General features: G+C 40.3%; 3 protein-coding genes across 4 annotated transcripts in view; 2 read left to right on the forward strand and 1 right to left on the reverse strand.

Moving 5' to 3' along the window:
* The window catches only part of LOC122976244, a 1,153,509-nt gene that overhangs the window by 563,825 nt on the left and 564,453 nt on the right, over nucleotides 1-25,231 (forward strand). The gene's annotated exons all lie outside the window — the stretch shown is intronic.
* On the reverse strand, nucleotides 2,605-7,277 carry sumo1 (small ubiquitin like modifier 1). 2 transcript variants are annotated; one of them, XR_006400885.1, is made up of 6 exons: nucleotides 7,142-7,277; nucleotides 6,351-6,425; nucleotides 5,197-5,274; nucleotides 4,952-5,023; nucleotides 4,363-4,687; nucleotides 2,605-3,502 (listed from the first exon to the last, which is right to left on the reverse strand). XR_006400885.1 is itself a non-coding variant. In XM_044344699.1 (5 exons), exons 1-5 carry the CDS (start codon nucleotides 7,151-7,153, stop codon nucleotides 4,619-4,621), a joined length of 306 nt encoding a protein of 101 aa, XP_044200634.1. In that variant the 5' UTR covers nucleotides 7,154-7,277; the 3' UTR covers nucleotides 2,605-4,618. The 2 variants fall into 2 exon arrangements, 1 of the variants encoding a protein (XP_044200634.1); XM_044344699.1 differs by having other exon boundaries at nucleotides 2,605-4,687.
* Nucleotides 9,521-23,532, forward strand: map3k2 (mitogen-activated protein kinase kinase kinase 2). The gene is made up of 17 exons (XM_044344651.1): nucleotides 9,521-10,071; nucleotides 15,356-15,428; nucleotides 15,976-16,094; nucleotides 16,242-16,282; nucleotides 16,373-16,472; nucleotides 16,758-16,871; nucleotides 16,987-17,083; nucleotides 17,205-17,335; nucleotides 17,975-18,054; nucleotides 18,313-18,377; nucleotides 18,549-18,641; nucleotides 18,730-18,963; nucleotides 19,056-19,204; nucleotides 19,713-19,844; nucleotides 20,041-20,170; nucleotides 20,308-20,485; nucleotides 20,715-23,532. The coding sequence occupies exons 2-17, from the start codon at nucleotides 15,374-15,376 to the stop codon at nucleotides 20,932-20,934; spliced, it is 1,938 nt and encodes a 645-aa protein (XP_044200586.1). The 5' UTR covers nucleotides 9,521-10,071; nucleotides 15,356-15,373; the 3' UTR covers nucleotides 20,935-23,532.

The raw sequence follows: 25,231 nt of genomic DNA on the forward strand, positions 1-25,231 counted from the left end.
TTGGTTGTTGATGACTCAGTGAATGTGAAAATGGAGGACTATGTAAGATAAGATGTGCATTTATTGATCCTCTGTACAGGAAATTCAGTTTGACAGAGAAGCACGAGAGGAAAGAAAGAAATTTCCATGAATACATGTGTGTAGTGCAAGTTGAAATGTGACGTATAGCCTAAAATCTCCAAATAATTGCTGTTGACACAAAATTTAATATAATATGATACTTTATAAACCAACTTCCGGTTTGATCTGTTTGCAATATGGACAAGCAGCTGATAGATTTGTATTTAATAATTAACATTACAGTGACTCATCTAACTTTATGCATCGAGGGGGAATAAATAAGATGATTCATCTTCATCACGCGACAACAAGTAAACTTGACGTCATCATCTTAGTGCCTCAGAATAACTTTAAAGTTTACTATTTTGTTCACTATTTGTTTTTTTATTTTTAGGGATGATGCAGATAAACCTCAGCCGTAATTAAGTTAAATAGTTAATAATACGGATCTATAGGTCAATAAAACAGCAACATTCACACAATAACGTCATTTAATCTTTTCTCTGCGTATAAATACGGTTCTCAAATCTTTAATTTACAGCTGCAGTGTTTGTGTGTTAACTGCTTAACATTTTACATGTGCACACGTTTTTACATTTGTGCAAATACATACTGTAGCACAGCTGTATGCTAATTAAAAATATGTGCTTGTATGTTAACTGCAGTAAATACATTCATGATTATTTTGTGTCAGCAGCAGTTTTCTCACCAGATTTCATTATATTTTGTATTAATTACTATATTCTATTATGTGTAAGTTAAAGGTAAAAGCAGCATTACTGAGCCTACAAGATGGGCTTTAAATCTTTGTGAGTTTGTTTCTTATTTGCACTGAAACATTGGATGTTCTTTGTTTTACTGAATTTGAGCCTTTAACCTTTACATACTGGTTTTATTCTGACCCAGTTTCCAGTTGACAGCATCCACAGATATCTTATCAGTCATTAATAAATGGGTGATTAATCCAGTGAGACAATGTTTTCTTTCGGTTTGACACTATTTGTTTAGAGAGAAAACACACAGTCACACTATATTATGATCTCATGTTATTTAAATCATAACAACCATAATTATCTCTATTAATTTATTGAAAGTAAAGGATGCAACAACATTTGAATGGTAGGTTTCATTAAAACCATCAATCAACACTGACCCAGAACACACTCTATGTCTGGAAAAAGTAATTAATTCTCAAATATTTCCATTTTTGTATATTCTGGGTCACTGAAGTCATAAAATTTCAGACTCTGAGATGTAATATAGGTTGTTTTTATTGCTTTCAAATGTCAAAATGGGTCAAATTTGATCTGAACAGTATGTAAGGGTTAAAAACGCCTTTAATTACAGAACTACATAGATAATGTCTGTTATTTAGTATACAGATGCTTCATTTTGGTCTTCGTTGTTAAACACCTTTATTATTAGAAGGTGAAGAAGAGTTTTGTCGTTTACTCTCTTTATCTAAAGGACTTTGAGCTTCGACCTTTTCATGACTGCTCACCTGTAAGGCGTCGCTTGTGAATTACCCCTTTTGTCCTTTGTTGCACTGTAAATATTATCTGGTCTCATGTGTGGGAGTAATAATGAAACTGTTGTGTTAATTGCAGGTTGTTTACCAGTTTTATTCCTGCTTAGGAAGTACCTGAGGAGCGGCTTTAATTGGGTGGAAACGTGCTCATGTTCTCTGGTGGTTTTTACATGACGTAGAACTGATGAGTATAGCTGATGAGTACAACAGGATTTAACTAATGTTTTTACAGATTTTTATAACATGCTGTATAAATGAAGTGGATTACTGGAGAAAATGGGATCTTTAGGGATCATTTTTACACATTCAGAGACATTTAAAATAATTGTGAATGTTTACAACATCCAGTAATGTGTAATAATGTAATAAATTACCTCAAAATGTTTTGACTGATAAAAGTTTCTACAAATTTTGAGTTGCTATCTGAATCCATATGTTAGTGGTGGAACAGAAGTATTCAATAAAATACACAAAGAACTTTGGGGTGTTTTTTTCTTAAATATTTTATTCAAAAAAAGCAAAAAGCTCATCTCCAGGATTTCAAACCATCTGTATCAATGTTCCTCTAGTGGTGAACAGTCCCTTCACCTCACTGAGATCAGTGTTTATGGCTCAAATCACAGCCCTTCCTGCCTCGGGAGGTGGGGTTTTTTTTTGTGTAGAGTCGAGTTCACCTGAGCCGTTTACTGAAGCAATAAAGAAAGACGATAACAGTCGGTCAGGTTCAGAAAATCCAATTGAGGCAATATTTTTAGTTTGCGGGACAGTTCTCGTATATATATATATATATATATTTTATTGCACACACCTCTGGGGAAATTATGACCATTTATGAGATGATCTGTCAACCGAGTCGCTGCTTCACTTCATTTAGAAAATGTGTTGCCGCTTTTGTAAAAGTCTTATTTTCTAGAAGTGTTTGTCAGTAGAGGCAGCTGATCCGACCCAGAGGTGTGATTTAAGGAGTGAAATAACCACCAGACTGTCAACAGACATCAACATGTTTTTGTTTTGGGGGGGGGGGGGGGGGGTTATTTCATCCTTTAGGAGTTGAGCATCTCCATCATGCAAAATATCTTTGTTTTTCATTCAGTTACACACTAATTTCAACGATGAAGCGGTTTGGAGGGGGCTGCTGATGATCTTAACCTTCTTGAGGAACTTCATACAGTACACAGATTAAGAGTTTCATTCCCAAAAAAAATAAAAAAAAAAACAACAAAAAAAACAAAAAGCTTTAAAAACAAATGCTGACGCCACAGTATCACATGTCACTGATGACTATTTTTGACTATTTCCAGGACTTTTTCCTTGAACAAACTGCTGGAAAGCAGAATTATCTGAGTTTAAAATACCGTGTAGCTGTCAGCAAGCAAAAAAATATTTCCATACCAGGTATATATAGTATGCATCATTACAGAATGAAACCCTCAAATATAAATATAAGACGACACTGGAGATACATATGGCATATCATTCAAACACACTCTAATACTGAATACAACATATACAAGTAAAGCACAATTATTATTTTTTAAAAAAGATGTTTCAAATCTCAAATATTACCGAATCAGGTCAGATATTATCAGGATTTTTTTTTTTTTACAATTTGATGATGATGCAGTTCTTTAAAACATGGCACACGGAGGCTGTAAATGCAAATTATTCAAATCTACAGAAACAAATGTTGACAAACTCCTTTTCTTTCCCCCCCGTTATGTGCTGAGGACACAGAGTCCAGCCTGTCCGTCTCCGGATAAGAAAATGCCCTGAATGTAAATACAGAAGACGTGGAATGAAACTGCCTCGTGTTTAAGCTGCTGCATCTTTTGACGTCTTAACTTGGTGTGTCGAACTCCTCGAGTCACATTTCCTCAATAAAACGACGTTGTATGAAAACAAACTTTTAATTTCCTGTACAAAAAAAGGGAAATGCAATACGATGCCAGACTTAAAGGAACAGTGCATTAATAATTACATTTCTGTCATTATCTGCTCAGCTGATGCAGCTTTGTTTCAGCCTCTTTGTGTGTTTTTTTGAGTCCAGATGTTCTCAAGCGGCTTCATGATCACATAGTTTCAGCATTTCCGAGCACCGAGAGGTCAAAAATCCTAAAAAACGAGCAGCGTTTTCTTAGTGAGCGCCCCCGATTTGAAACCAACCGATGAAGAGACATTTAATGTTTAAGACATCTCATCTTTAAATTCTGATTCAGCTGTTTAAAAATTGGTTTTATGATTCTAAGTCGAAGCTCACGACGACTTCAGCCTCGACGCAGCAAACACAGAAACTCCCAGCTTAACAAAAAAAACAAAAAAAAAAAAGCAGGGTCCCCCAGAAAAGTCAGCTGACGTCACCCAGCGAAGCTCTGCGACGGCCAATCAAACACATGCAAGCACATGTAGCTTCATTTGTAACGTGAAGATCTGATTTTTTTTTTTAACTGTATCGCTTTCTTTTAACTCAAACTGGTCCGTCCTCGGTTACCAGTACATGAAGCAACACACCCACCAACGCAGCCCCTTGTTTCAGCCTGAACGCCGACTTCTTTCAAACTTCTTCTCAACCACTTTATCTACTTTACAGGAAGCTCAAACAAAGCTGTACGACTGCACTCCTTGAGAAGATAATGTCAACGTTTGGGTGAGCTATTCCTTTAATGCGGCTTGATAGCATTATTCGCTCCTGCTGACACCACCCGGAAAGACAAAGGGATAAAAAAAAAAACAAGCCAACGCAAAAACCATGTTGTGAATTTGGGTGCAACACTCACATTGAATGCTACTGCACAGGTCAACGAAACGAGCGTCCCTGCGCTCCGGACAACCAGCGACGACAGCTCGTCTTGTCCCGTTTTTTTTTCCTCGTCCTTACCTCGGTCTGTTCACCTTTCTGCCCTCACACATGGAAGCCCTGATAAGTCGGTTTTGATCCAGATGGTTTGAAACTGAACAAAAAATACATACATACAAAATAAAATACAAAAAAAAAGAAAAAAAAAAAAAAAAAGAGTAAGAAATGCAGGAAGTTTAATCATTCCAAAGTCCGCCAGTCTGTTCTTGATACACCTCGATGACGTCTTCGTCCTCCATCCCCAGCTGACAAACAACAACAACAAACAGCAGAGACGAGACACGTTTATTATGTAGTTCAGATGCTCAACATGTTTACCTACAGCCACAAGTTAAATCATATAAATTAAACATCTTATTTATTCTTTGTAATATGTGTGAAGTCTTAAATATAAATGATGCAACTGCAGTTTTGTTGCTCTTGCAGAATGTTAATAAAGTTCTTGACTCTCAAATAAATTTGGACACTCGGGATCAAAATATATTTCAACAAACGGATGATGAATTTACCTCTTTTGGAGTTTGGTTGTCTGCGATTCTCTGTCCTTCAAACAGAAACCTTAGCGTGCTTGCTGGGACGCCCTGGAAAAAAAAAACAAAAAAAGAAAACACAGACGTGAAGTCGCAGCTTCTACTCAAAGTCTGACATTTAATCATGAGACATTTACTAGAAGCTTTGTTCACGTCTTTGGATGCTGTCAGTCAGTTACAGGAAGTGGATGATGATGATGCTAATTTCCCCGCTTCCCTCTTACCTGTCTCTGGCTGTAAGACTCCTTCAGCTTCTTTAGATGTGTCGTCATTTTCACCTTAAAGTGGATTTCGCTGCTATCCTGTGGAACAGAGAGAGAGAGAGAGAGAGAGAGAGAGAGAGAGAGAGAGACAGAGAGAGAGAGTGGATTAGAAGCAGCAGGAATAAATACACATGCATTAAATGATATGACAGTGAGGAGTTTAGGAAAAAGCTGCAAGAAGGAAACTATGATTAAAACTAGATCACATTTGGGGAATTGTACAATTTAGTGCAGGTGAATTTGATTACAGAAAGTCTCTCGTTCTGTGAAAACAGTTGTCAAGTCTGAGAAATTTATTCAAACGACATCAGCTGTTAGTCTAAGACAGATATCACAGGTTTTCTGTTAAAAGTCGTGTTTTGTACGAGGAAGGAAGCTTTAAACTGTGGAATTCTCTCCGTCCAGTCGTCCCCTTCTTTTGAGATTTTCAAGAGACAACTATGCCAAACTTAAGCAGCTCAGGTATTTCTGCTTACGTCTTCGTACATCTGTGTTGTCTCTATAAGCTTTGTACTATTATTCCTTCACTGTTGTTATTCTAACGTTTTTCTTTGCCTCTGTTGTGTTTATTTTGTCTGCTGTATTGTGTTTTTGTGTCCTCTGTGTGCCATACCAATAAAGTTGAGCTGAGCTGAGTGTTACGAACTCGAACAAATTGCATTATAGAAAGTTTCTGGAGCTCAATCCGTACAACTAACTATAAAGTCAGGGTTTCTCAGCCTCTGCTACATTAATTTTGTATGTTTTGTTATTATTCTGTCTCTCACAAGTCCCTCAATTTTACAGCAGCGCATTACTAAATCACTGGTGTGCCCCTTTAAATAATATAACATAAAAGACGCTGGAAGCTCATATTCCTTAGAGGATTGTGTGAGTGTGAAACTGTATAGATTTAATTCTCACAGCAGTCAAAAGGAAAACTTCAATTATTTTTTCCAATACAACACGCAGCGTTTGGGAAATAAGCTCATGATGAAAACATGATATTTTTACATTCTTAGACAACCAAACAACAATTCAAACACACTCTGCAGGTGAGGGACAGATAATAACAGGTGAGAGGACTTTAAAACAGGAAGTAGAGACACATCCGTCATCCCGGCGTTCATTCATACCTGACCGATCACTTTTAATTTGATGTACTCTCCGTCCTTCTTATCCCCCCCGTCTTGGCTGGATGGTTTTGTCTCCTAAACAAAACAAAACAAGCAAACAGACCGAGACATTAGACTTGTGAACAGCATACAGTACAAGAAATAGTCAGTTTACTTTCTGTACAGACTGATAAATTCATGTTCTCGCACTTTGACCCTTTTGTGCCTTTGTGGTGTTAATTATTGTTGTCCAGCTGTAGACCTGCCACTGCCATTAATCCTTGATGTGTTTAAACTCTTTCTGACATTATAATATTTGTATTTTTTATTTAGATCTTTTAAAATGTGTATGAATGAATTATATATGTATGCTTGTTTGCAAACGTTCTCGCCTCAAATTGCCCCTTGTGGGGCAAATAAAGTATTTTTGAATTGAAGTGAAACAAAAACAAATATTTCAGCAGCAATAAAACATTTTAAACGTCACACACATTTCCAAACAGGCCTGAAGAGCTTGATTTTTACTTTTAATGATGAATTCTGACGTTAATACAAACGTGGCTGAACGTAACGTGCTGTAACGCTTATTATTTTATAACAAAACTTTAAAAGAAAATGAACTGAAACCAAAGCTAGCTGCTAAGCTAAACAGCTAAATAAGCAGTGAGTTGTGGGCCTGAAGCTACATGAGCTAACAGTTAGCATGTTAGATAACCTGATACGAGGTAGGAGCCACAAAAACACCGGTATGTCTCTTTTATCATTTCACACAGATTATAAACAACTATGACTCTTTAAAGATGATATCTTACCGTGTCTGACATGTTTTCCCCCTGTGTGTAATGTGAAAAATACAATGACAATGGATGTAGCGTTAGCCCTCAGACGCAGCTCAGTCTGATGTTGTGAGAAGTCACCCGGAAACAAGCATGCGTCACTCCTGTCTTTCAAAATAAAACTCCTCCTAAACAAGCTTCCGGTCGCGATATTTTATTTTCCTAGGATGGAGAAGTCATACCGAACCCTACTCTGCCTCTGATTGGCTTACCTCGATATTCCTACCCTAAGCCTAACCAATCTCACTCCTCATGCCTAAACCTAACCAACCCAACCCACGTAGGCAACGAGTATTAGCCAATCAGAGGCAGAGTAGGTCGGGTCATGACTTCGCCATCCTAGGAAAGAAAATATGGCCCCGGGTATGTAAAGTGAAGCCATTTAATTAAACCTGCATTCTCTCTGATGGCCAGCGGGAGGCGCCTCTGACTCCAAAGAGAAGCCCGATTGTATAGAAGTCTCTGAGAAAATGGGCCACCTTCTCACTTAATTTATTACCTCAGTAAACTGTTTCCTAATGAGTTTATGGTCTTAATCGCTAGTCAGTACAGCATGCTGTTCATTAAGTAAATTATGGTCCCATTTAGATTAAAATAGACAATAAAACGTTGTATGCTTTAGGGTTTGGCTGCGCTGTGATTGACAAGTCGCCTAAAAAAGTCTTGTTCAGCGTTTGGTTGTACTAAAAGACCCTCTAAGGAGTCGGGTGTTCAGTTTATCGGGTAAGTGCTTTTTGTTTTAATGTTTTAAGCTTGTTTTTTGCTAGCGGAAATTAGCATTAGCATTATCACAGCCAACTGTAGACTGTAAATGTACCGTGCCAACCAAGCTAACAGCTAGCAGCTAACGTTAGGGTCAGCGCCAACCTCTTGTCCAAATATGGTCACTTCTGGTTCCAAAAATCCAAGATGGCGACGGTCAAAATGCAAACTCGAGGCTTCTAAACAGGCATGTAGGCAGACAGGATACTATATTAATCCCAAAGAGAAATTAAAGTGTTACAGCAGCCAAAAATACAAAAAACAGTGAGGTAGGTAAAAGAAACAAATATAATTAAAGGATAAATTATATACAGTAACTAAATAGACTAATTCATATATAAAAGTGTAAAATAAATGCATATTTTTTTACAGATAAGCCCCCTCATGGCATTCTGATTCATTTAATGATAATGGACATATTATACACTTACAATGAATTCCTGTCATTTATTGAGAATTTGCCTGCTTGTAAAGCTGCACTGAATGGGCTCTCTCACTTCATGAAAAGCCATCTTGGGTGTAAAAAGATAAAGGATTCAAATAATAAACTATAATGAGCATATTCGAAATTAATTGCATAGACAGTGAAAGAACATTTGGAATATTTGAAATCAGTTAAGACAATTTAACTCTCATATAAATTACAGATAGAGAAACACAAAATCCTGCATAACATCAAGGCCCATGCATGGAACCACACTTCTAAGGTTTTAATTTTATGCTTCCCTAATATGTCACTTGTACTTTTTGTAAAAACACTCACCCACTGATCTCTTTTACAGCTGCAATTTTGTCACAAAATCAGATTTTCTATGTTGTTTTATATAATGTCAACCCAATTTAAAGAATAGTGTATTTTTAATAGAGGGAAATTGTATTTTTTTTATTTACAAATGACTTAATAATCAAAATAATCAAATAACTTAATAAACATTCACAGTAAGTAGGATATACTGTTGGGAAATGATTTATTTTGACTTGCCATTTTAATCTCTTACTGCCCATATTTAACTTTTTTGTTGTATATTTTTATTGCTTCATAATTAAATTGCTGTAAATCACTTTTTGCAACCTTTTTTTGTTTATTGTAGACTTTATAATTGTTTGAACATAAATTACAGATATAACCTTATAGCTATAGATAAAATATATATCTTTTTGCATTTCTAAGCAGATAATCATTAAAAAATAAGTTCCCATTTTACTCCTTTATTTAAAAACATTACTGACAAAATGTTTAATTACTGTAATGTTTAATTTAGATTTAGTCTGTGTATTTAATGACCTGTCAGTCAATTTGTGAGTGACAGTAGGTTGCAGTCCTTTTGGATTTTGGTGCTGTGGCTGCATACATTTAGCTTTTTAGCCAAACTTCAGCTATATATAAACAGGATCAACAACCACAATTTTGCATAATTTCTCATTGCAGAAATGAAGTTTTATGGGCAAATATTTTTACTCTCAATGCTCGAACTGGTCATATACTTTCTATTTCTAAAAATATTTATATATATATTTATATAAAACCAACCAAGTATATATTTGTTTGATTTGACAATCGCGATCCAGGAAACTAACATCTGACATCACAGGTTGTGTTTTTGTTGGACTCTTCCAACGAGGTCGGGGGGGGGTTAAGACCTGTCAAGTATGTCACAAGTAGAAATCCCATTTCCGGACAAAATATCTCAAAATAAAACCGCTAATGTACGAAACCATTATTTTACCGTTTTTGCGCTTTTATTTTGTCATCAAATTTAGCTCACTTCCTGTCATGAATATGAATTATCCGTTAGCTTGACGCAGCTCAAAGGCGACAGCGAGCAAAGCTGCCGTGGTCCAACCGGAGTGTAAAGTACCACAAAATGAAAGCTGTCGAATAAGTTTGCTGTTTAATACCGCACAGACAAGGAGCTACTCCGCTGGATATATCTTATTATTGTCATTTTTCCTGCCTGGAGAGACCCAGCGGGCTATAACCTGACAGCCGTCGGGCCTCGCCGTCGTGGCCCAGCAGGACTCGAGTGAAGTTGGGAGCGGACCGCCAAACTTCTGCTTCCTCCGGCGGCTCTCCGCGGGGCCCGGGGCTCCTGTCACCGGCCCTGTGGATGAGGAAGTGAACTAAACTCGAATCAACCCTCCAGGTAAGAGAATAACGACGCAACGGCTGCATCCAACCCTGTGATTTGTGTGTTTATCGCTTGTGTTTTATGGCTTTGAACGGCTATGCGGCCAGTTAGCTTTAGCTTAGCTTGACAACTTCCCTGGCCTGACAGCTAGTTAGCTGTACATGTTAGCCAGTTAGCTTGCCTCAACAGCTAGATTTGTGTAGATACATGTGTGTTTTGGTGATATTACAAGATGCCAAATCATTCATCAAGCACATTATGGTGTAGCTTGTGATGCCAAATTGCCTAGCAACAGTTGTTAGTTAATTGTAGCTTGCGGGGCTAGACTGCTAACGCTAGCGTGTTCATTTAAAGCTAATTATCTACCAAAGGAGGCCATAATAGTGTCAACTTTGTGCTTTGTAGAGGACGTTATTTCTTATTACGTGGTGCTAAGCTGCTGTTAATGTTGCAGCTCGCTCTCATCAACGTGATGGAATTGTTAATTTATACGTCACTTGCAGACAGGGATCAATAACTGATGATCAGAGACTCTCATCAGCAATATTCAATCAGCAGAGGCCATCTTCACTGAACAGTGTCCATATTTTTTATTTCTAGACTCACAGAGAGCCTTTGTGTCCAGTGTTGTATGGTAACATCACGACTTAACACCAATAACCAACATTTAATAGTAATATTATGATGAGTGATGGTTGTGTAGAAGAGAATCTGGGGGAAATATTACCTTGTTGCTAAAAGATATATTCACAATGTTTATCTTTTAACAACAATCAGGAGCCCAAATGAACATTGAAAGAGCTTTTTCAATCTTTGAGGTTCATAAGATTAGATTATTCCATCATATTGATAAACTTGAATGTTATACAATGTAGTTTCTGAGTTACCGTTTGAATCTTCCAGTTTTATAGGAGGAAAAAATAAAAGAAAATTAGTTTTTCAGATAGCTGATGGGACAAAATCACTGCTAATTTTTAAATGGGCACTAAGGAAAGTCAACAATTCAATTTTAAAGGTTTAAAAAGCCTTTTTATTGGTACTAACTACCATTATCTCTCCTGTCAAAGTACAATTCTCATAATAGCAATAAACTTTGAAGAGGAAAAATGAGATACAACTTACCACTAATGCTGAGTAAAAAAGCCTTAAAGGACGGGTTCATAGTCTCTCAAGTGTATCTTAAAACAACAGTCAGGAGCCCAAATGACCCGTGAAACATGTTTTTCTTGCTGTAATCATTCCTCCTGTTCATACTGACCATTAGAAGATCCCTTCATAATGCACTTACAATGGAAGTGATGGGGGACAAAATCCACAGTCCTCCTTCTGTGCAAAAATGTATTTAAGAGTTTATCTGAAGCTAATATGAAGCTTCAGCGTCCAAATGAGTCAAATCAAGTAGATATCTTTCAACGTTACAGTCTTTTTAGTGCCAAAGTCCCTCTTTTTGTTACTATACTTCCACCACAGTTAACAGGGAAACACTGTCAGAGGAAACACAAAGAGGGAATTTGATGCTAAAAAGACTGTAAATGTGTCAGATATCCACTTGATATGACTAACTCAGACTGCTGAAGCTGAATATAGGTGTTATAGATCTTTAACAAGGACAGTAAAAGTCTGTAAACACCAACTTCACTGCACTGTGTAGATATATATAGATTTACATATATATCCTGTTAATACACACACGCAGTTTATTTACACTCTGTATATTTATATCTACGTTAGTATTCATATTTCTATTTATGCAAACATCATCATGTCAACATACAAACACATAGTCCAGCCCTGCTACACAGAAATGTAAATTAGTCCTTTCTCACATTGTTATTTTTGTGTTTATGAACATAAAGGTGCAATTTGTAAGAATCAGAAATTCCTTCTCATTAATGACACTGCTGGCCGTTAAGTGAGCTGCAGTCAGCATCCTGTTGCTCAGCACTAACATTAGCCAACCAAAACCACAACATCACAATATATTTCACATGCTTTGCAGTGATGTTAGCTTGTCCTTGTCCCTGTCCAGTAGGAAGAAAGCTAGCTCAGGGTTGGTTTTGATCTTCAAAACCAAACGAAGGTCCCTCCATGAATTGAATGCCCTGCTGATGGGGGGGCTTCACTAGATAAAACTTTTGTTTTTAGGGGCTTAGTTGGACTTTGTGTTGTGGTGGGTGCCGGTCCTTAGCGGACTCCATTTCTAAGCTAACATTAGCTAGTGTTTTATCCTCTTGGTGCTGTAAACGTCAAATCCTTTGGATTCTCCCGGCAAAACCATCCTGAGTCCTTTTCATAGAAATTGGTCCACAGGCTCAGGTCATTTTTGAATGTTTTAAACTAAAATTCTTACATATTGCACCTTTAATATTCATGTTTATTGTTTTTCTGTTGACATCTGAACCACATTGAACTCTTTGTACTTGCTGCTTGGTGAATAAATCTGATTCTTATAGAAGCTTCAGATCAAAATGACTGTGTGGACACACTTCTGTCCTCCATCACTTACATTAAAGCACATTTGAAGGATCTTTTAATGATTACAGCGAGGAAAACATCTTTCACTGTTCATATGGACACCTGACTGCTGTTTTAAGACACACTTGAAATATTGTGAATCTATCCTTTAATTGTCAGTCACTACAGCTGTAAATAATGATTATTTTCACTGTCATGCATGTATCTTTTTTATTTGCATATCAAAATAATGATCAGATTGCTTGTTTTGGAAGCATTCAGTTGGAACAGAAGAACATTGTTACACTTGAGAACCTGAAACCAGATAATGTTTGCTATTTTTAAAGACAAATATATCATCTTGCAGTAAGATATGTAATTATATATATATATATACACACTCAGACTTATAGGCTTACTTTATTCCATGATGACCCTTCAAGGAGATATATGGACGTAGTTATACAGAAAAAGCAAAAGAAACAGAAGCTGAAGAAACAGAATGACACTTGTCTCCCAGTAATGAGAAAGAAGAAAATAAGTATATATATAAACAAATACACAAATTGGTAAACCAGCTTCTCTGGTAAATATTCAATACTGACTTAAAAGTAGCCTTTATTATTTTAACAAATGTAGAGAGATGGATTAACTTTGTATATTATTATAAATACTCTTAAATGCCGCAGTGATTAAATTAATCCAATAATAGGGTTCAACTCGTGTTTGTCTCATTGCTAAAGCTAATATATAATGACACTTGTCACCTTGATCTCCTGTCAAACATTAAGTACATGGTCAAGGGACATAGTCATGTAATAACTATTGTTATTATTATGACTTCTACAGTGAAATCTAGACAGATTTATTCTGTACACAGAACCAAGCGAGAGACATGTCTTAAACAACCTGTAGTTACACTGAAGATTATTATAAATCACAATCCTGAAGATCCATATCCTTAAAAAAAGGGGTATTGTGTTCAAATCCAACAAAAACTTAACATCATACATTTCATAAGTAGATTGCAGAGCTGCGGCTTGAACTAGTTGCACCTAATAAACTGCCAACTAAGTGTATCATGATTAAAGAGATTATCTGGAAACTGTTTATAAAACCCAGACAGGAAAGTCTGTTTTTGGTTTTCTCGGCTAATTACACCGAACAAAAACATAAACACACTTTTTGTTTTCGCTCCCGTTTCTCATGAGTTGAAATCAAAGATCTGAGACTTTTCCTATGCACACAAAAGACTCGTTTCTCTCAAACGTCGTCGACAGGTTTGTTTAAATCCATGTTTGTGAGCACTTCTCCTCTGCCAACAGGTGTGGCATATCAAGAGTCTCTGATTAAACAGCGTGATTACTGCACAGGTGTGCGTTGGGTTGGTCACAATAAAAGGCTGCTTTTAAAATGCACAGTTTTATCACACAGCAACAACGTCACAGATGTGTCAGGCGTTGAGGGAGCGTGTTGTTGGCGTGCTGACTGCAGGAATTTCCACCAGAGCCGTTGCCAATGAATTGAATGTTTATTTCACTCCCGTAAGTCGTCTCTTACGCAGTACACGTAACCCGGCCTCACAACCCGCAGACGACGTGTAACCACACCAGTCCAGGACCTCCACATCCGACTCCTTCACCTGCAAGATCATCTGAGACCAGCTGACGCAACAGTCGGTTTGCATAACCAAAGCTCATCATCATCCTCACCGGGGTCTTGACCTTACTGCGGTTCGTCATCGTGACCGACTTCAGTGGGAAATTGCTCACCTTCGATGACGTCTGGCTCTTTGGAGAACTGTTCTCATAACGGATGAATCCCGGTTTTCTCTGCACCTTGTCTGCAGATGGCTGACGGCGTGTGCGTGGTTACGGTACAGGCAGACATAAGCTACAGACAACAAACACAGGTGCATTTTATTGACGGTCATTTGAATGAGAGAGAGAGATACCGTGACGGCATCCTGAGGCCCGTTGTTGTGCCGTTCATCCGCCGCCATCACGTCATGTTGCAGCATGATAACACACGGCCCCGTGTTGCAAGTATATGCACACAACGGCCTGAATACTCACCAGACTGAGCATGTCTGGGATGGTCTGGATCGGCGTGTACGCCAGCGTGCCCCCAGAATACACTAGTCATGTGAAATCCATAGTTCAGTGTCTAATAAATGTCTTTTTTTCAAGATAAAACTGCACATTTTAGAGCTGCCTTGTTATTGTGACCAACCCAACACACAGTAACGTGTGCAGTAATCATGCTGTTTGATCAGTATCTTGATCTGCCACACCTGTTGGCAAAAGGAGAAGTGCTCACCAACACGCATTTAAATACATTTGTGAACAAAATTTGAGGGAAATAAACCTTTTTCGTGTGCATAGAAGAAGTCTTACAACTTTCATTTCAACTCATGAAAACATGAGAGCAAAAACAAAAGTGTTGTGTTTTTATATTCATGTTGAGTGTAAATACCTGACAAACCATCAGATAGATGCAAAAATCATATAAAGATCCAATATTGTCATTAATCAGTCCTGCTCATCGATTTACAACATTAAAGGGATGATTATTACAGTATTAATAGTTCTGAAATGATTTCTGAGACATCTAAAGCTGGAAATGACAGTTACAGTTTGACTTCCCACTATCATGCAAATCAACGTAATTAACCAATTAAACGACTTTCATCTGATTTTTTCCCGCTACTTAAACAGATATTATGATTAAACATGTTTTCTATTTATTGTGATAATACTTTCAGTCCGCTGATCACTCGGCAGCTTCAGGCTCCGATCCGACTGCATGTCAGGATTCACGTCGTCTGTTTTTTTCCTCGTTGCAGGAGAAAGGAATCCCTTTGATGGGAGAATCCTCTTTCCTGGCCTCCTGGGTCAATCGCCGTGCCATGATGATGGGTACGTATGTGTGTTTATAAGATAGTGTTACTGTTTGGCAGTGAGCTGAGGTCGTCTTTTGTCAAAACTACAACTGATGGAATGTTTTTTTTAAGTATTTCTGACATGTTTGCCTCTCAACATCACCTCCTTTTGTTACATGCTTTGGTTTAAATATTGTTATTAATGCATTCTTAGAAATCCAATGAAAGTATCTTTTTAATATTTTATACGTCTTAAGTTTCAAATTTGCAAACATCAGATCCTGTGTCGTCCTACTAATAAACATACTGCGACATTTGTTTTTGTGAAGAAGAATGATGTTTGTAGTCATGTTGCTCCTATTAGCGTCGCTACAGTTAACATCCAGTTGTTATTTAAATAATATTTAATGTTGAAACAGGAAGCATGTAGTTAGTCTCCTGTTAATTAAGCTGTAATTGTCATTAAACTTCATATATTTGACCCTTTTAATCACTTGGATTTTGTTTCATGCTTGTTTTATTGATTGTTCCGTTTCCCTAATATGAAAATCTCTTAAATAAACTGAAATAACGTCGCCCCTCAGATGAGCAGGAGGCGCTGAACTCGATCATGCAGGACCTGGCCGAACTGCACCGCTCCAGCCGTCCTGCCATGTTCCTGTCGGACCTAGGCAAACCCAAAGCCTCCTCACCCAAGAACCAGGTAACCAAACAGTAAATAAACAATACTGTGTCCACGCATGTCTATTTAAATACATCAAATGGCAGCGGAGGCATTAAGCTATAAATTGACTTCCTGCATAATATAAATATCTGCTGCTGACTTTAACGTGACTCTTCTGTCCAACAGAACGATGTCAGAGTCAAGTTCGAGTTCAAAGGGGAAAAGAGGTGAGGCTTCGCCATCACCTCAATGTTGTCAGTGCAGACCTGTAGCTGTGAACCTGTAGCCTGACCTCTGACCTCTCTTCATATCTGTAGGATCTTGCAGTTCCCTCGACCCGTCAAGCTGGACGACCTGAGGTCGAAAGCTAAAGTGGCTTTCGGTCAGACGATGGATCTTCACTACACCAACAACGAGGTATAAAAGAGAAAAGATCTCGTAGATCTGGAGAACATTAGACACGTGTTTTTAGTCAATGAGATGTTTGATGTACTTTACTGTGACACTGTGTCGCATTAAAATGATTGAAGAAAATGTCACTAATCTGGGCATAAATTGTAGAGACGGCATGTTTTTAATTTAATATCTATCCGTAAAAGAGTAAAACGTTCCCAATAGCACATTTTTGGCAGTTAATCCCAGTCTGTTTGTGTTTTTTCACTGGTTTCTCATCCCTAATTGTTCTCGGTGTTTACTCCTCAGTTGGTGATTCCACTGACCACTCAGGACGACCTGGACAAGGCCGTAGAGCTGCTGGATCGCAGCGTTCACATGAAGAGCCTGAAGATCCTCCTGGTGCTCCAGATCTCCTCTCAGGTCAGCTGCTCCGAGGTTCAGTCGACCTCCGGACTGATCCTCATCCCATGTTTTAATACTAATTTATAGACTGTGAGAAACGTTGATTTATTTATTTTTTGTTCTGTTTCTCCAGAACTCTTCCTCCAACATGGACCTCCTGCCGTCCCACGAGGAGCTGGACAACACGGGATTCAGGGTGGCGGACAAGAAGAGCATGCTGGCTTTGATAGGTGAGAGAGATCATAATTTAGAGAATAAAATGTTGAAATTGAGGTTATTATTGTGTGAAATATCTGCTTCTAGTGCTCAGCTGATTAAATAACAACATCTCTGTCCTTAAACCAACCTCAGGCTCCCATTCGACGGACCGCAGCTCTCCTCCACCAGGATACATCCCCGACGCGCTCCAGCAGGTGGCGAGGAACGGCTCCTTCACCAGCATCAACAGCGAGGGAGAGTTCATCCCTGAGAGCATGGACCAGGTACGACCCCCCCCCCCGCCACCACCCCCCTGTAGTCGTCATTTAGGGATGTTGTAATATTGTAGATATGAATATGAATCACTCTTCATGGTTGTTGCATCAGCTGTTACATCAGCTGTTCAGACTGTGAGCAGTTACCGCTGGCTGAGACCAGATAATGATAGATAATTTCTCTTCATTGATTTGCTTGTTTCCAAAAAAAATGAGCTGTTATCATTTCCTCGCTGTGGTTTTTGTGGTGGGGGGGAGTAAAATCTGCAAATAGCTGTTTGTGTCTTCCTGAGAGCAACAGCTGTCCTCTTGTTTACTGAGGCAGATGTATCGGCAAACTCTCGCTGTCTGAAAGTACCTTAAGCAGCTAAACGTTATTATTAGTTATTATTTACAGTGAGTAATCCCTCCTACCTCTTGTCCATGATCATATGACCTATGAACGTTTTACCTGCTGCTGTGACTGGTGGAGGACGTGTTTCAAGTGTCTGATGCAACATGCATGAGAAGTTAATGAATCGTATGTCATTCGGAGGGTTGCAGCTGTGCAGATACAGGAAGTATAACTTGAGTCCTGCGCCGTAGAGGATGTGATGATGATCGACAGTGTCGAGAGTTCCCTTTTCTGAGTTTCTTCTCTTCCTGCAGATGTTGGACCCGTTGTCCATGAGCAGTCCAGAGAACTCAGCGTCTGGAAGTTGCCCCTCGTTAGACAGCCCGCTGGACAGGTTACAACACTTTAATTATACAACCATGTACTCATTTATACAAGATACATGTGTGTTTGTAAGCTGACAGATACAGTAAAAAGTCACTTCTGTAGCATCCTTGTTTCAATTTTCTTCACTATTAGAAGATTAAAAACACACAAACAGGATATAAGATAAACATGAGGAAAGTTATGAGAAGCAGCATCAATGTGATTTAAAATAAAGGTTAAAGTTTGATACTCAGTGTTGTTTGTTGTTTTTGTCTTTATGTTATAGTGACTACCCAAAGTCAAGGATGCCTCGAGCACAGAGTTACCCAGACAACCACCAGGACTTTCCAGGTAAACGTGTGTGTGTGTTGGACTACGTAGGCGATAAAAATAAAACACCAAAAAGTTTCTCTCACACATGAAACAACATGTAGAAAGAAAGATGAATTCTGTGAGCTGTCGTGTTTCCTTCCTGCTGTAATTCTGCTGAGTTGTTCTTCATCGTCTCCTCTTCCTCTGCAGAGTACGACATCCCAGTGTTTGAGAAGTCGGGGAAAGGGGGAACGTACCCTCGGCGATACGGCATTCCCTTCGGCCTTCAAGATTACAGCGACGGTGAGTCGTTTCTCTGAGTGTACGAGGAAGATCAAATGTTTAAGCGCAAAGCACAAACTCCAATGTCTCCTCTTCCTCTGCTCGGCAGGGAGGAAGACCTTCCCTCGGGCTCGGCGAACGCAGGTTCACGGCTTCCGCTCGCCGGTCAGCTTCAGTCCCACCGAACAGTCGCCCAGCACCAGCAGCGGCAGCAGCGTCTTCACCCCTGACCTGGAGGAAGGCCCCGCCAGGCGACCACGAAGGGGCAGCGACATCGAGCCCAACCCCAACCCAACCACCGCTCCGACCCTCTCCGTCATGGACATCAGTCCGCCCAGCCGCTGTGAGTCCATGTTGATTTTATCTGCAGATTCGAAGCATCTGACCTGCTGTTTTTCCAGTGATTGATTACATCCTATCTGATCTGTTAATCAGCTCCACGCGCTCCGACCAACTGGCGGCTGGGGAAGCTTCTGGGTCAGGGCGCCTTCGGCCGAGTTTTCCTCTGTTACGACGCAGATACTGGACGGGAACTGGCGGTTAAACAGGTCCAGTTTGATCCGGAGAGTCCGGAGACCAGCAAGGTCAGTCTCCCCCTGAAGCTTTTTACAGTTAGTTTAAGTTTGTACGGCTGCAACTACCAATTATTGTCATTATCAAGTAATCTGCAGAGTATTTTACTCAATTAATCATTAGTCATTTTGTTTATATGTCAGATAACAGTAAATAATGCCGTTATAATTTCATTATTAGAGCTCAAAGTGAAGTCTTCACTGTCTTGTTTTGTACGACCAACAAACCAAAACACAAAGATATTCAGTTCAACATCATTTATGACTCAGAAAAACATCAAATCCTCACATCTGAGAAGGTGAAACCAGCGTTTTTACTTGACTAAACAATTATCTGATCATCAAAATTGTTGCCAGTTAATTTTCTAATAGTTTACTTGACAAATCGTTGCAACTCGAAAGACTTTTAAGTGTGATATCGACCTTGTATCCCCGGATTATCATGTATGATAAATTATAGGTGGACCGATAACTGCATGGCAGGAAAAGAATAAATGTTTGTGATTGTTTGTGTCGTTAGGAGGTGAGCGCGTTGGAATGTGAAATCCAGCTCCTGAAGAATTTGTGCCACGAGCGGATCGTTCAGTACTACGGCTGCCTGCGAGACACGATGGAGCGAACGCTCTCCATCTTCATGGAGTACATGCCCGGAGTGAGTCTTCACACGCTGTTTACTCCGCTGAGGCTTTAATAGAGCAATAAATCTACAGATCACCAGTACAATGTTGCTCACTCACCTAAAAAAATAAGATCAAGTGTAGCTGTTCATAGTGTTTATAGTGAGTATTAAAGACTTTTAAAGGTTTTTTTGAAGGTGATATTAATATTTTCCTTTGTTGGGCCGTCAGGGTTCCATTAAGGACCAGCTGAAGTCGTACGGAGCGCTGACGGAGAACGTGACGCGCCGCTACACCCGGCAGATCCTGGAGGGAGTTTCCTACCTGCACAGCAACATGATCGTCCACAGGGACATCAAAGGTGAGCGCGACAATTGAATTTCATTATTTCGCTGCTATTTGTGTGTCTAATGTGAAACTTCTGCCATTTCAGACAAGAACCCCTGAATATAATCCAAAAGTAGAAGCAGGAACATAAATGTTTTCTCGTATGTTCAGGGGCAAACATCCTTCGGGACTCGGTGGGGAACGTGAAGCTGGGAGACTTCGGGGCCAGTCGGCGGCTACAGACCATCTGTCTGTCAGGAACAGGCATCAAGTCGGTGACCGGCACCCCCTACTGGATGAGCCCGGAAGTGATCAGTGGAGAAGGCTACGGCAGGAAGGCTGACATCTGGTAGGTCCACACACACACACACACACAGTCCTGTAGCCATGGCAACCATCAAAAAATTAAACGGTTGACCTGTTAAATGAAATCTGGCTTGACTTAAAGGACCCTGTGGATGATTTCTGCTCCGGGGAACATGGACAGGAGAAATAAACAAACATAAACAAACACATATGCAGTAAATCTTCCTTCTTTTCTCCTGCTGATGTTATTAAACTCATCGTTTTGCCTTCAGGAGTGTCGGCTGCACCGTCGTCGAGATGCTGACCCAGCGACCCCCGTGGGCGGAGTTCGAGGCCATGGCGGCCATCTTTAAGATCGCCACTCAGCCCACTAACCCCGTGCTGCCCGCCCACGTGTCGGACCACTGCCGAGATTTCCTCAAACGCATCTTCGTAGAGACCAAGCAGCGGCCGTCTGCAGATGAGCTACTGAGGCACATCTTTGTACATTAACCTCCCCCCCCCTCCCTGCCCTCTGAACGTTTAATTCCCCCCCCCGCCCGCCTGCCGAACTGCCAGATACGGCCTTACCTGACGGGGGGCGTCCCTGCCTCTGACCCCCCCCCCCCCCCCACCCCCCTCCACCTCCATGCTGAAACCTTATTGGACCAGGAGGAACCGGCTGGAAGAAGGTGGGGCGTGTCGGCGGCCTCCTGTCTCTGTTTGTATGAGACTGCCATAGAGGACATGAATTCTTATTTTATTTTTTTCTCCGCAAGTTGCACCTTAATTTCTCAAACAAGGAGGCGTCGAGCACTTCCTCCTCAAACGATGACAAAAAAACAAACAAACAAACAACAAAAAAACAAACGACTCTTTGAAAACGTCTCCTTTTTTTATGTTTGTACGGTTTCTCTCCTGTTTCGGAGTGGGATAGTGTCGGTGTTGTGGACCTACGGAAGGTGATGCCTGACTCTGGAGTGGCCCCGCCCCCCCTCCCCCCTGCCTTCCCCACCCCCCCCCCCCATCTCGCTGACCCGACCCCAGAATGTAGTCTCCTGCCAAAACCCAGAGAGATGGTGATGACCTGGGCCCGCTGCTATAGACGAAACTAAATCCCAGATGCAGAGAACACTCCCCGAACACACAGTTTCCACTCGCCTGCCCTCATTCCTCTTCCTCCTCCTCCTCCTCTTCCTCTTTCTCTCCGTGGTCTCGTCTCTGCTTTACTGTCACCTTTTCCTTCTCTTTCACCCCCCCCCCCCCCGCCCCCGCATCTCTTCGCTCTTTGCCATGTGCCTTTTTCTGTTTTTTGAAACGCAGTGTAGGAACGAGTCTCTGTCGTTCAGCGTTGTTTTTTGCCTCCCGGATTAACTGCCTTCGCACTGTTTGCCCAAAACCCAGCTGATCACAGCTCAGCTGATCTCAGTTCAGCCATAACGTCTGTTTTTTGCCTTTTCTGTAACAGAGACTCCTGCTATTTAACCGGGATCAGTCTGATCCCCAGCTCAGCTCGTTTAGTTTGTTTGCCTGCTCGACCCGCCTGCTCCGGCTGGTAACCAAATATCCTTCAGACTCTTTGAAAAAAAAAAAAAAAAAAACTCGCCGCGCCGATGAGTTTTAGGACGCAGCAGCCAAGCGGTACTCAAAAGACTTCAGCTTTCAGTCTTTAGACACATGAACAGTGTCGACGATTTTAGATTTTTATCTCTTCAAATGTTTCTCCTGCTGCTGCTTTAAGTGTGAAGTGAAAGCGTAGAAGTCGACGTTAACGGCAGATTAGTTGAGGTGGTTCAGCTGGGAGGAAATTCCCACCAGGACGTCGGTTCCACTTCTGACAAATGACTGAAAACCCTGGAAGTGAACTGAAATGTTTAACTTCTAAATCAAGTCTATAAATTGACTTTTGTAGTCCTGCACAGGCCTGGATGTCCTCAGAAATGGTACCAAAACTTATACTTTTATGAGTTTAAACACGTTTTCTCTAGTTTTCTTGCAACAAACTAAACTTCTACAACACTTTCAAGCAAGAGACAAACAAAATAAATACTGTATAAATGGAGAAACATCCTCCTTCTCCTCCAGGTTTCGGTACTCAGTCCCTGCTGAAGTTCTGCCACAACAAAAACCGTTCGATCACTTGAAGCAGCGAAGCAGCAGAGGAGCATTTGAAGAGCGTCGACCCCGGTGCTGCATGAAACAGAGAAGCTCACAGTTGATTGGCCAGAGAAGTCTGGCTGTATGACGCTGTCCCGATGTTGTCATTGTTTTTATTTTTTTTTATTTCAAACTTAACAAGACACGTTTCTTAGCTGCTCATCATTTAACCAACAGGTACATTTAAAAGTTCCTCACACACGTGCGCACTCCCGCAGAGCTTCGTTTCCCTCGGACAACAATCAGTTCTCGTCACTTTAAACGACACCGCAAACACTCCGTTAAAACGTGAACTGTGTCACCCGCCGCTCGGCTCTCTCTCTCTCTCTCTCTCTCTCGCCCTCGCCGAGCTTCCATCACGTCGTCTCGTCTGAATACGATTCGTTAGAAGTCGTTCATAGTAAAGACTCATAACTATGCACCAGTTAGACTCACTGTTCACACCGGACAGCAGGATTAAGTTAATGTACTACAACCAACAACACCTCGGCTGATGCTGACCTGGTCTCTGCAGAGCGAGATGTGACTGTACGCTCACGTGCACGCTAACGACTCCGCTCACCGATGCAGCATTTCAACTTTTGAATTAGTGATTTTTGATCATCTTCGTTTAAGTAATGGTACTTAAATGATCATTTTTGAGGCTTTTAAAATGCCTTAAATATTAATTAGTGTTGCTATTAACAAAGCAACCACAGCTTTGCAGCAGATTATTTAATGAAAGTAGAGAGTTTTCTTTACTTGAAACCACTAAACTGTTGTTTAATCCGACAGCGAGTCTTGGTGCGTGCGTGAGTTGCTGCAGCTGCTCCGTCAGTCAGTCAGTAATAATAATTTAAACCGACAGTATCTCAACCTTTTTACTCGTGCACGTGCAGAGCTGCAACGATTAGTGAGTCGACAGTAAATTAATCAACTATTTTGTCCAAAAGTCTCTGGTTCCAGCTCCTCAAATGTGAATATTTTCTAGTTTCTTTAGTCTTTTATCACAAGTAAGCTGAATATCTTTAGGTTGTGGACAAAACAAGACATTTGAAGACGTGATCTTGGGCTTTTGGAAACATTGATCGACATGTTTCACCATTATTGGACATTTTAAAGACCAAACTAATGGATGAATCAATGAAAATAATTGTCAGTCAGTTGCAGCTTTGTGTTTGATTAAAATCAGACCGACTGACTGACATTAGAGAGCAGTTTGCTGGACTGTTAAAGCAGAGCAGCTGATGAAATATTTCTGCTTATTAAAGGTGCAGTCTGTAATATTTACTGGCTTTTTGCACAAAGTTGCAGATGTTGCTGGATTTTTCAGGGTTTTTTCGTTGCTGTGAACGAGTCGTGTTCGCTCTACACTTGGTTTAATTCCTCTAAAATGTTCAGAGGCAGCCCAGAATTTATGAGACTGTCTGCACATGTGCACACAATGTGGTGTAAACAGAACAGAAAGTTGGTACTTGGTGGGAAAATGAACACTTGCCAGTATGAATTTTAATGGTAATTGATAGATTTTACAGCTCTTACGGTACTTAAACTTTGTGGTACAGCAAACAACGCAGTGTAGAGGACCTCAGTTTGTTATATTTGGTACTACAGCTACTATATTTGGTTGCCTGCAATGATCAGCAGTAAATAGACTAGAATAGAGAAGAAGAATCATGTTTGCAGATGTTGTAGTTTCCTCCAGCTGCCACTAGATGGTACTAGAGAGCCACGTTTTTACTGAAAGCACCTTTTGAAAGCAGAAAGAAACTGATTTCTCTTCCTCTGCTTATCAATTCTTGAATGATTCAGAGTTACAGTCGCTGAACATTCATCACAGCTCTTGATTTTCTCTGAAGGCACTTGTGAAGCACGTCTTAAAAAAAAAATTAAAAAAAAACCCATCCTCGCTCCTCCGCTGCAGATCAGCCGGTGGATCCACACACACACAGACCGTGGAAGCTTTTTAACCTCTGTCCGGGAAAAACAAACTCCTCCTCCCTCGCTCGTGTTTATGCACTCTCAACACGTCTGAACGAAGCTACAGGAAAACAAAAAACAAAAAAAAAACCCCACATAAAATCTGCAAATCCCGTCATGAAAACATTAGCGGTTGTATTGAGTTGGAGGCGGCTGACAGTAACTGTCCGGTACAGATGGAGATTCAGTTGTAAACGCCGCCAGCACTGGTTAAACCTTGATACGCACTACCATTATGCACTATCGATAATTCACTGATGCTTTTTCACGACTCGTCAGCTGTCGCTCGTGCAGCTCGGTTCAGCGACCTTTTCTTTGCACATTTTTAAATACTATTTTTTTATTTTTACACAAAGTGTGAGTGCGAGCAGATGAGTGTGTGTGTGTGAGCGTGCGCGCGCGCGCGTGTGTGTGTGTGTGAGCAATGACTCGTACATGAATGTAAAGTCTCATTTTAACCTTCAAATGGCCTCGTTCACCACAGTGGATTAACTCTTCGGTACCAGTATTTGTCACCTGCAAGCGCCAAGATACACCTGTAAGTTCTCTCTTTTAGTGTCTAAAGCCACTGCTGCCACTCCTGGTGTGTGTGTGTGTGTATTTGTATGTATGTATGTATGTATGTATGTGTGTGTGTGTGTGTGTGTGTGTGTGAGTTTGTAAACGTGCATTTACTGCAATTTGTGCTCAATTG

The sequence above is a fragment of the Thunnus albacares genome, chromosome 24 (assembly GCF_914725855.1).
Source record: "Thunnus albacares chromosome 24, fThuAlb1.1, whole genome shotgun sequence".
NCBI classification, from domain to species: Eukaryota; Metazoa; Chordata; class Actinopteri; order Scombriformes; family Scombridae; genus Thunnus; species Thunnus albacares.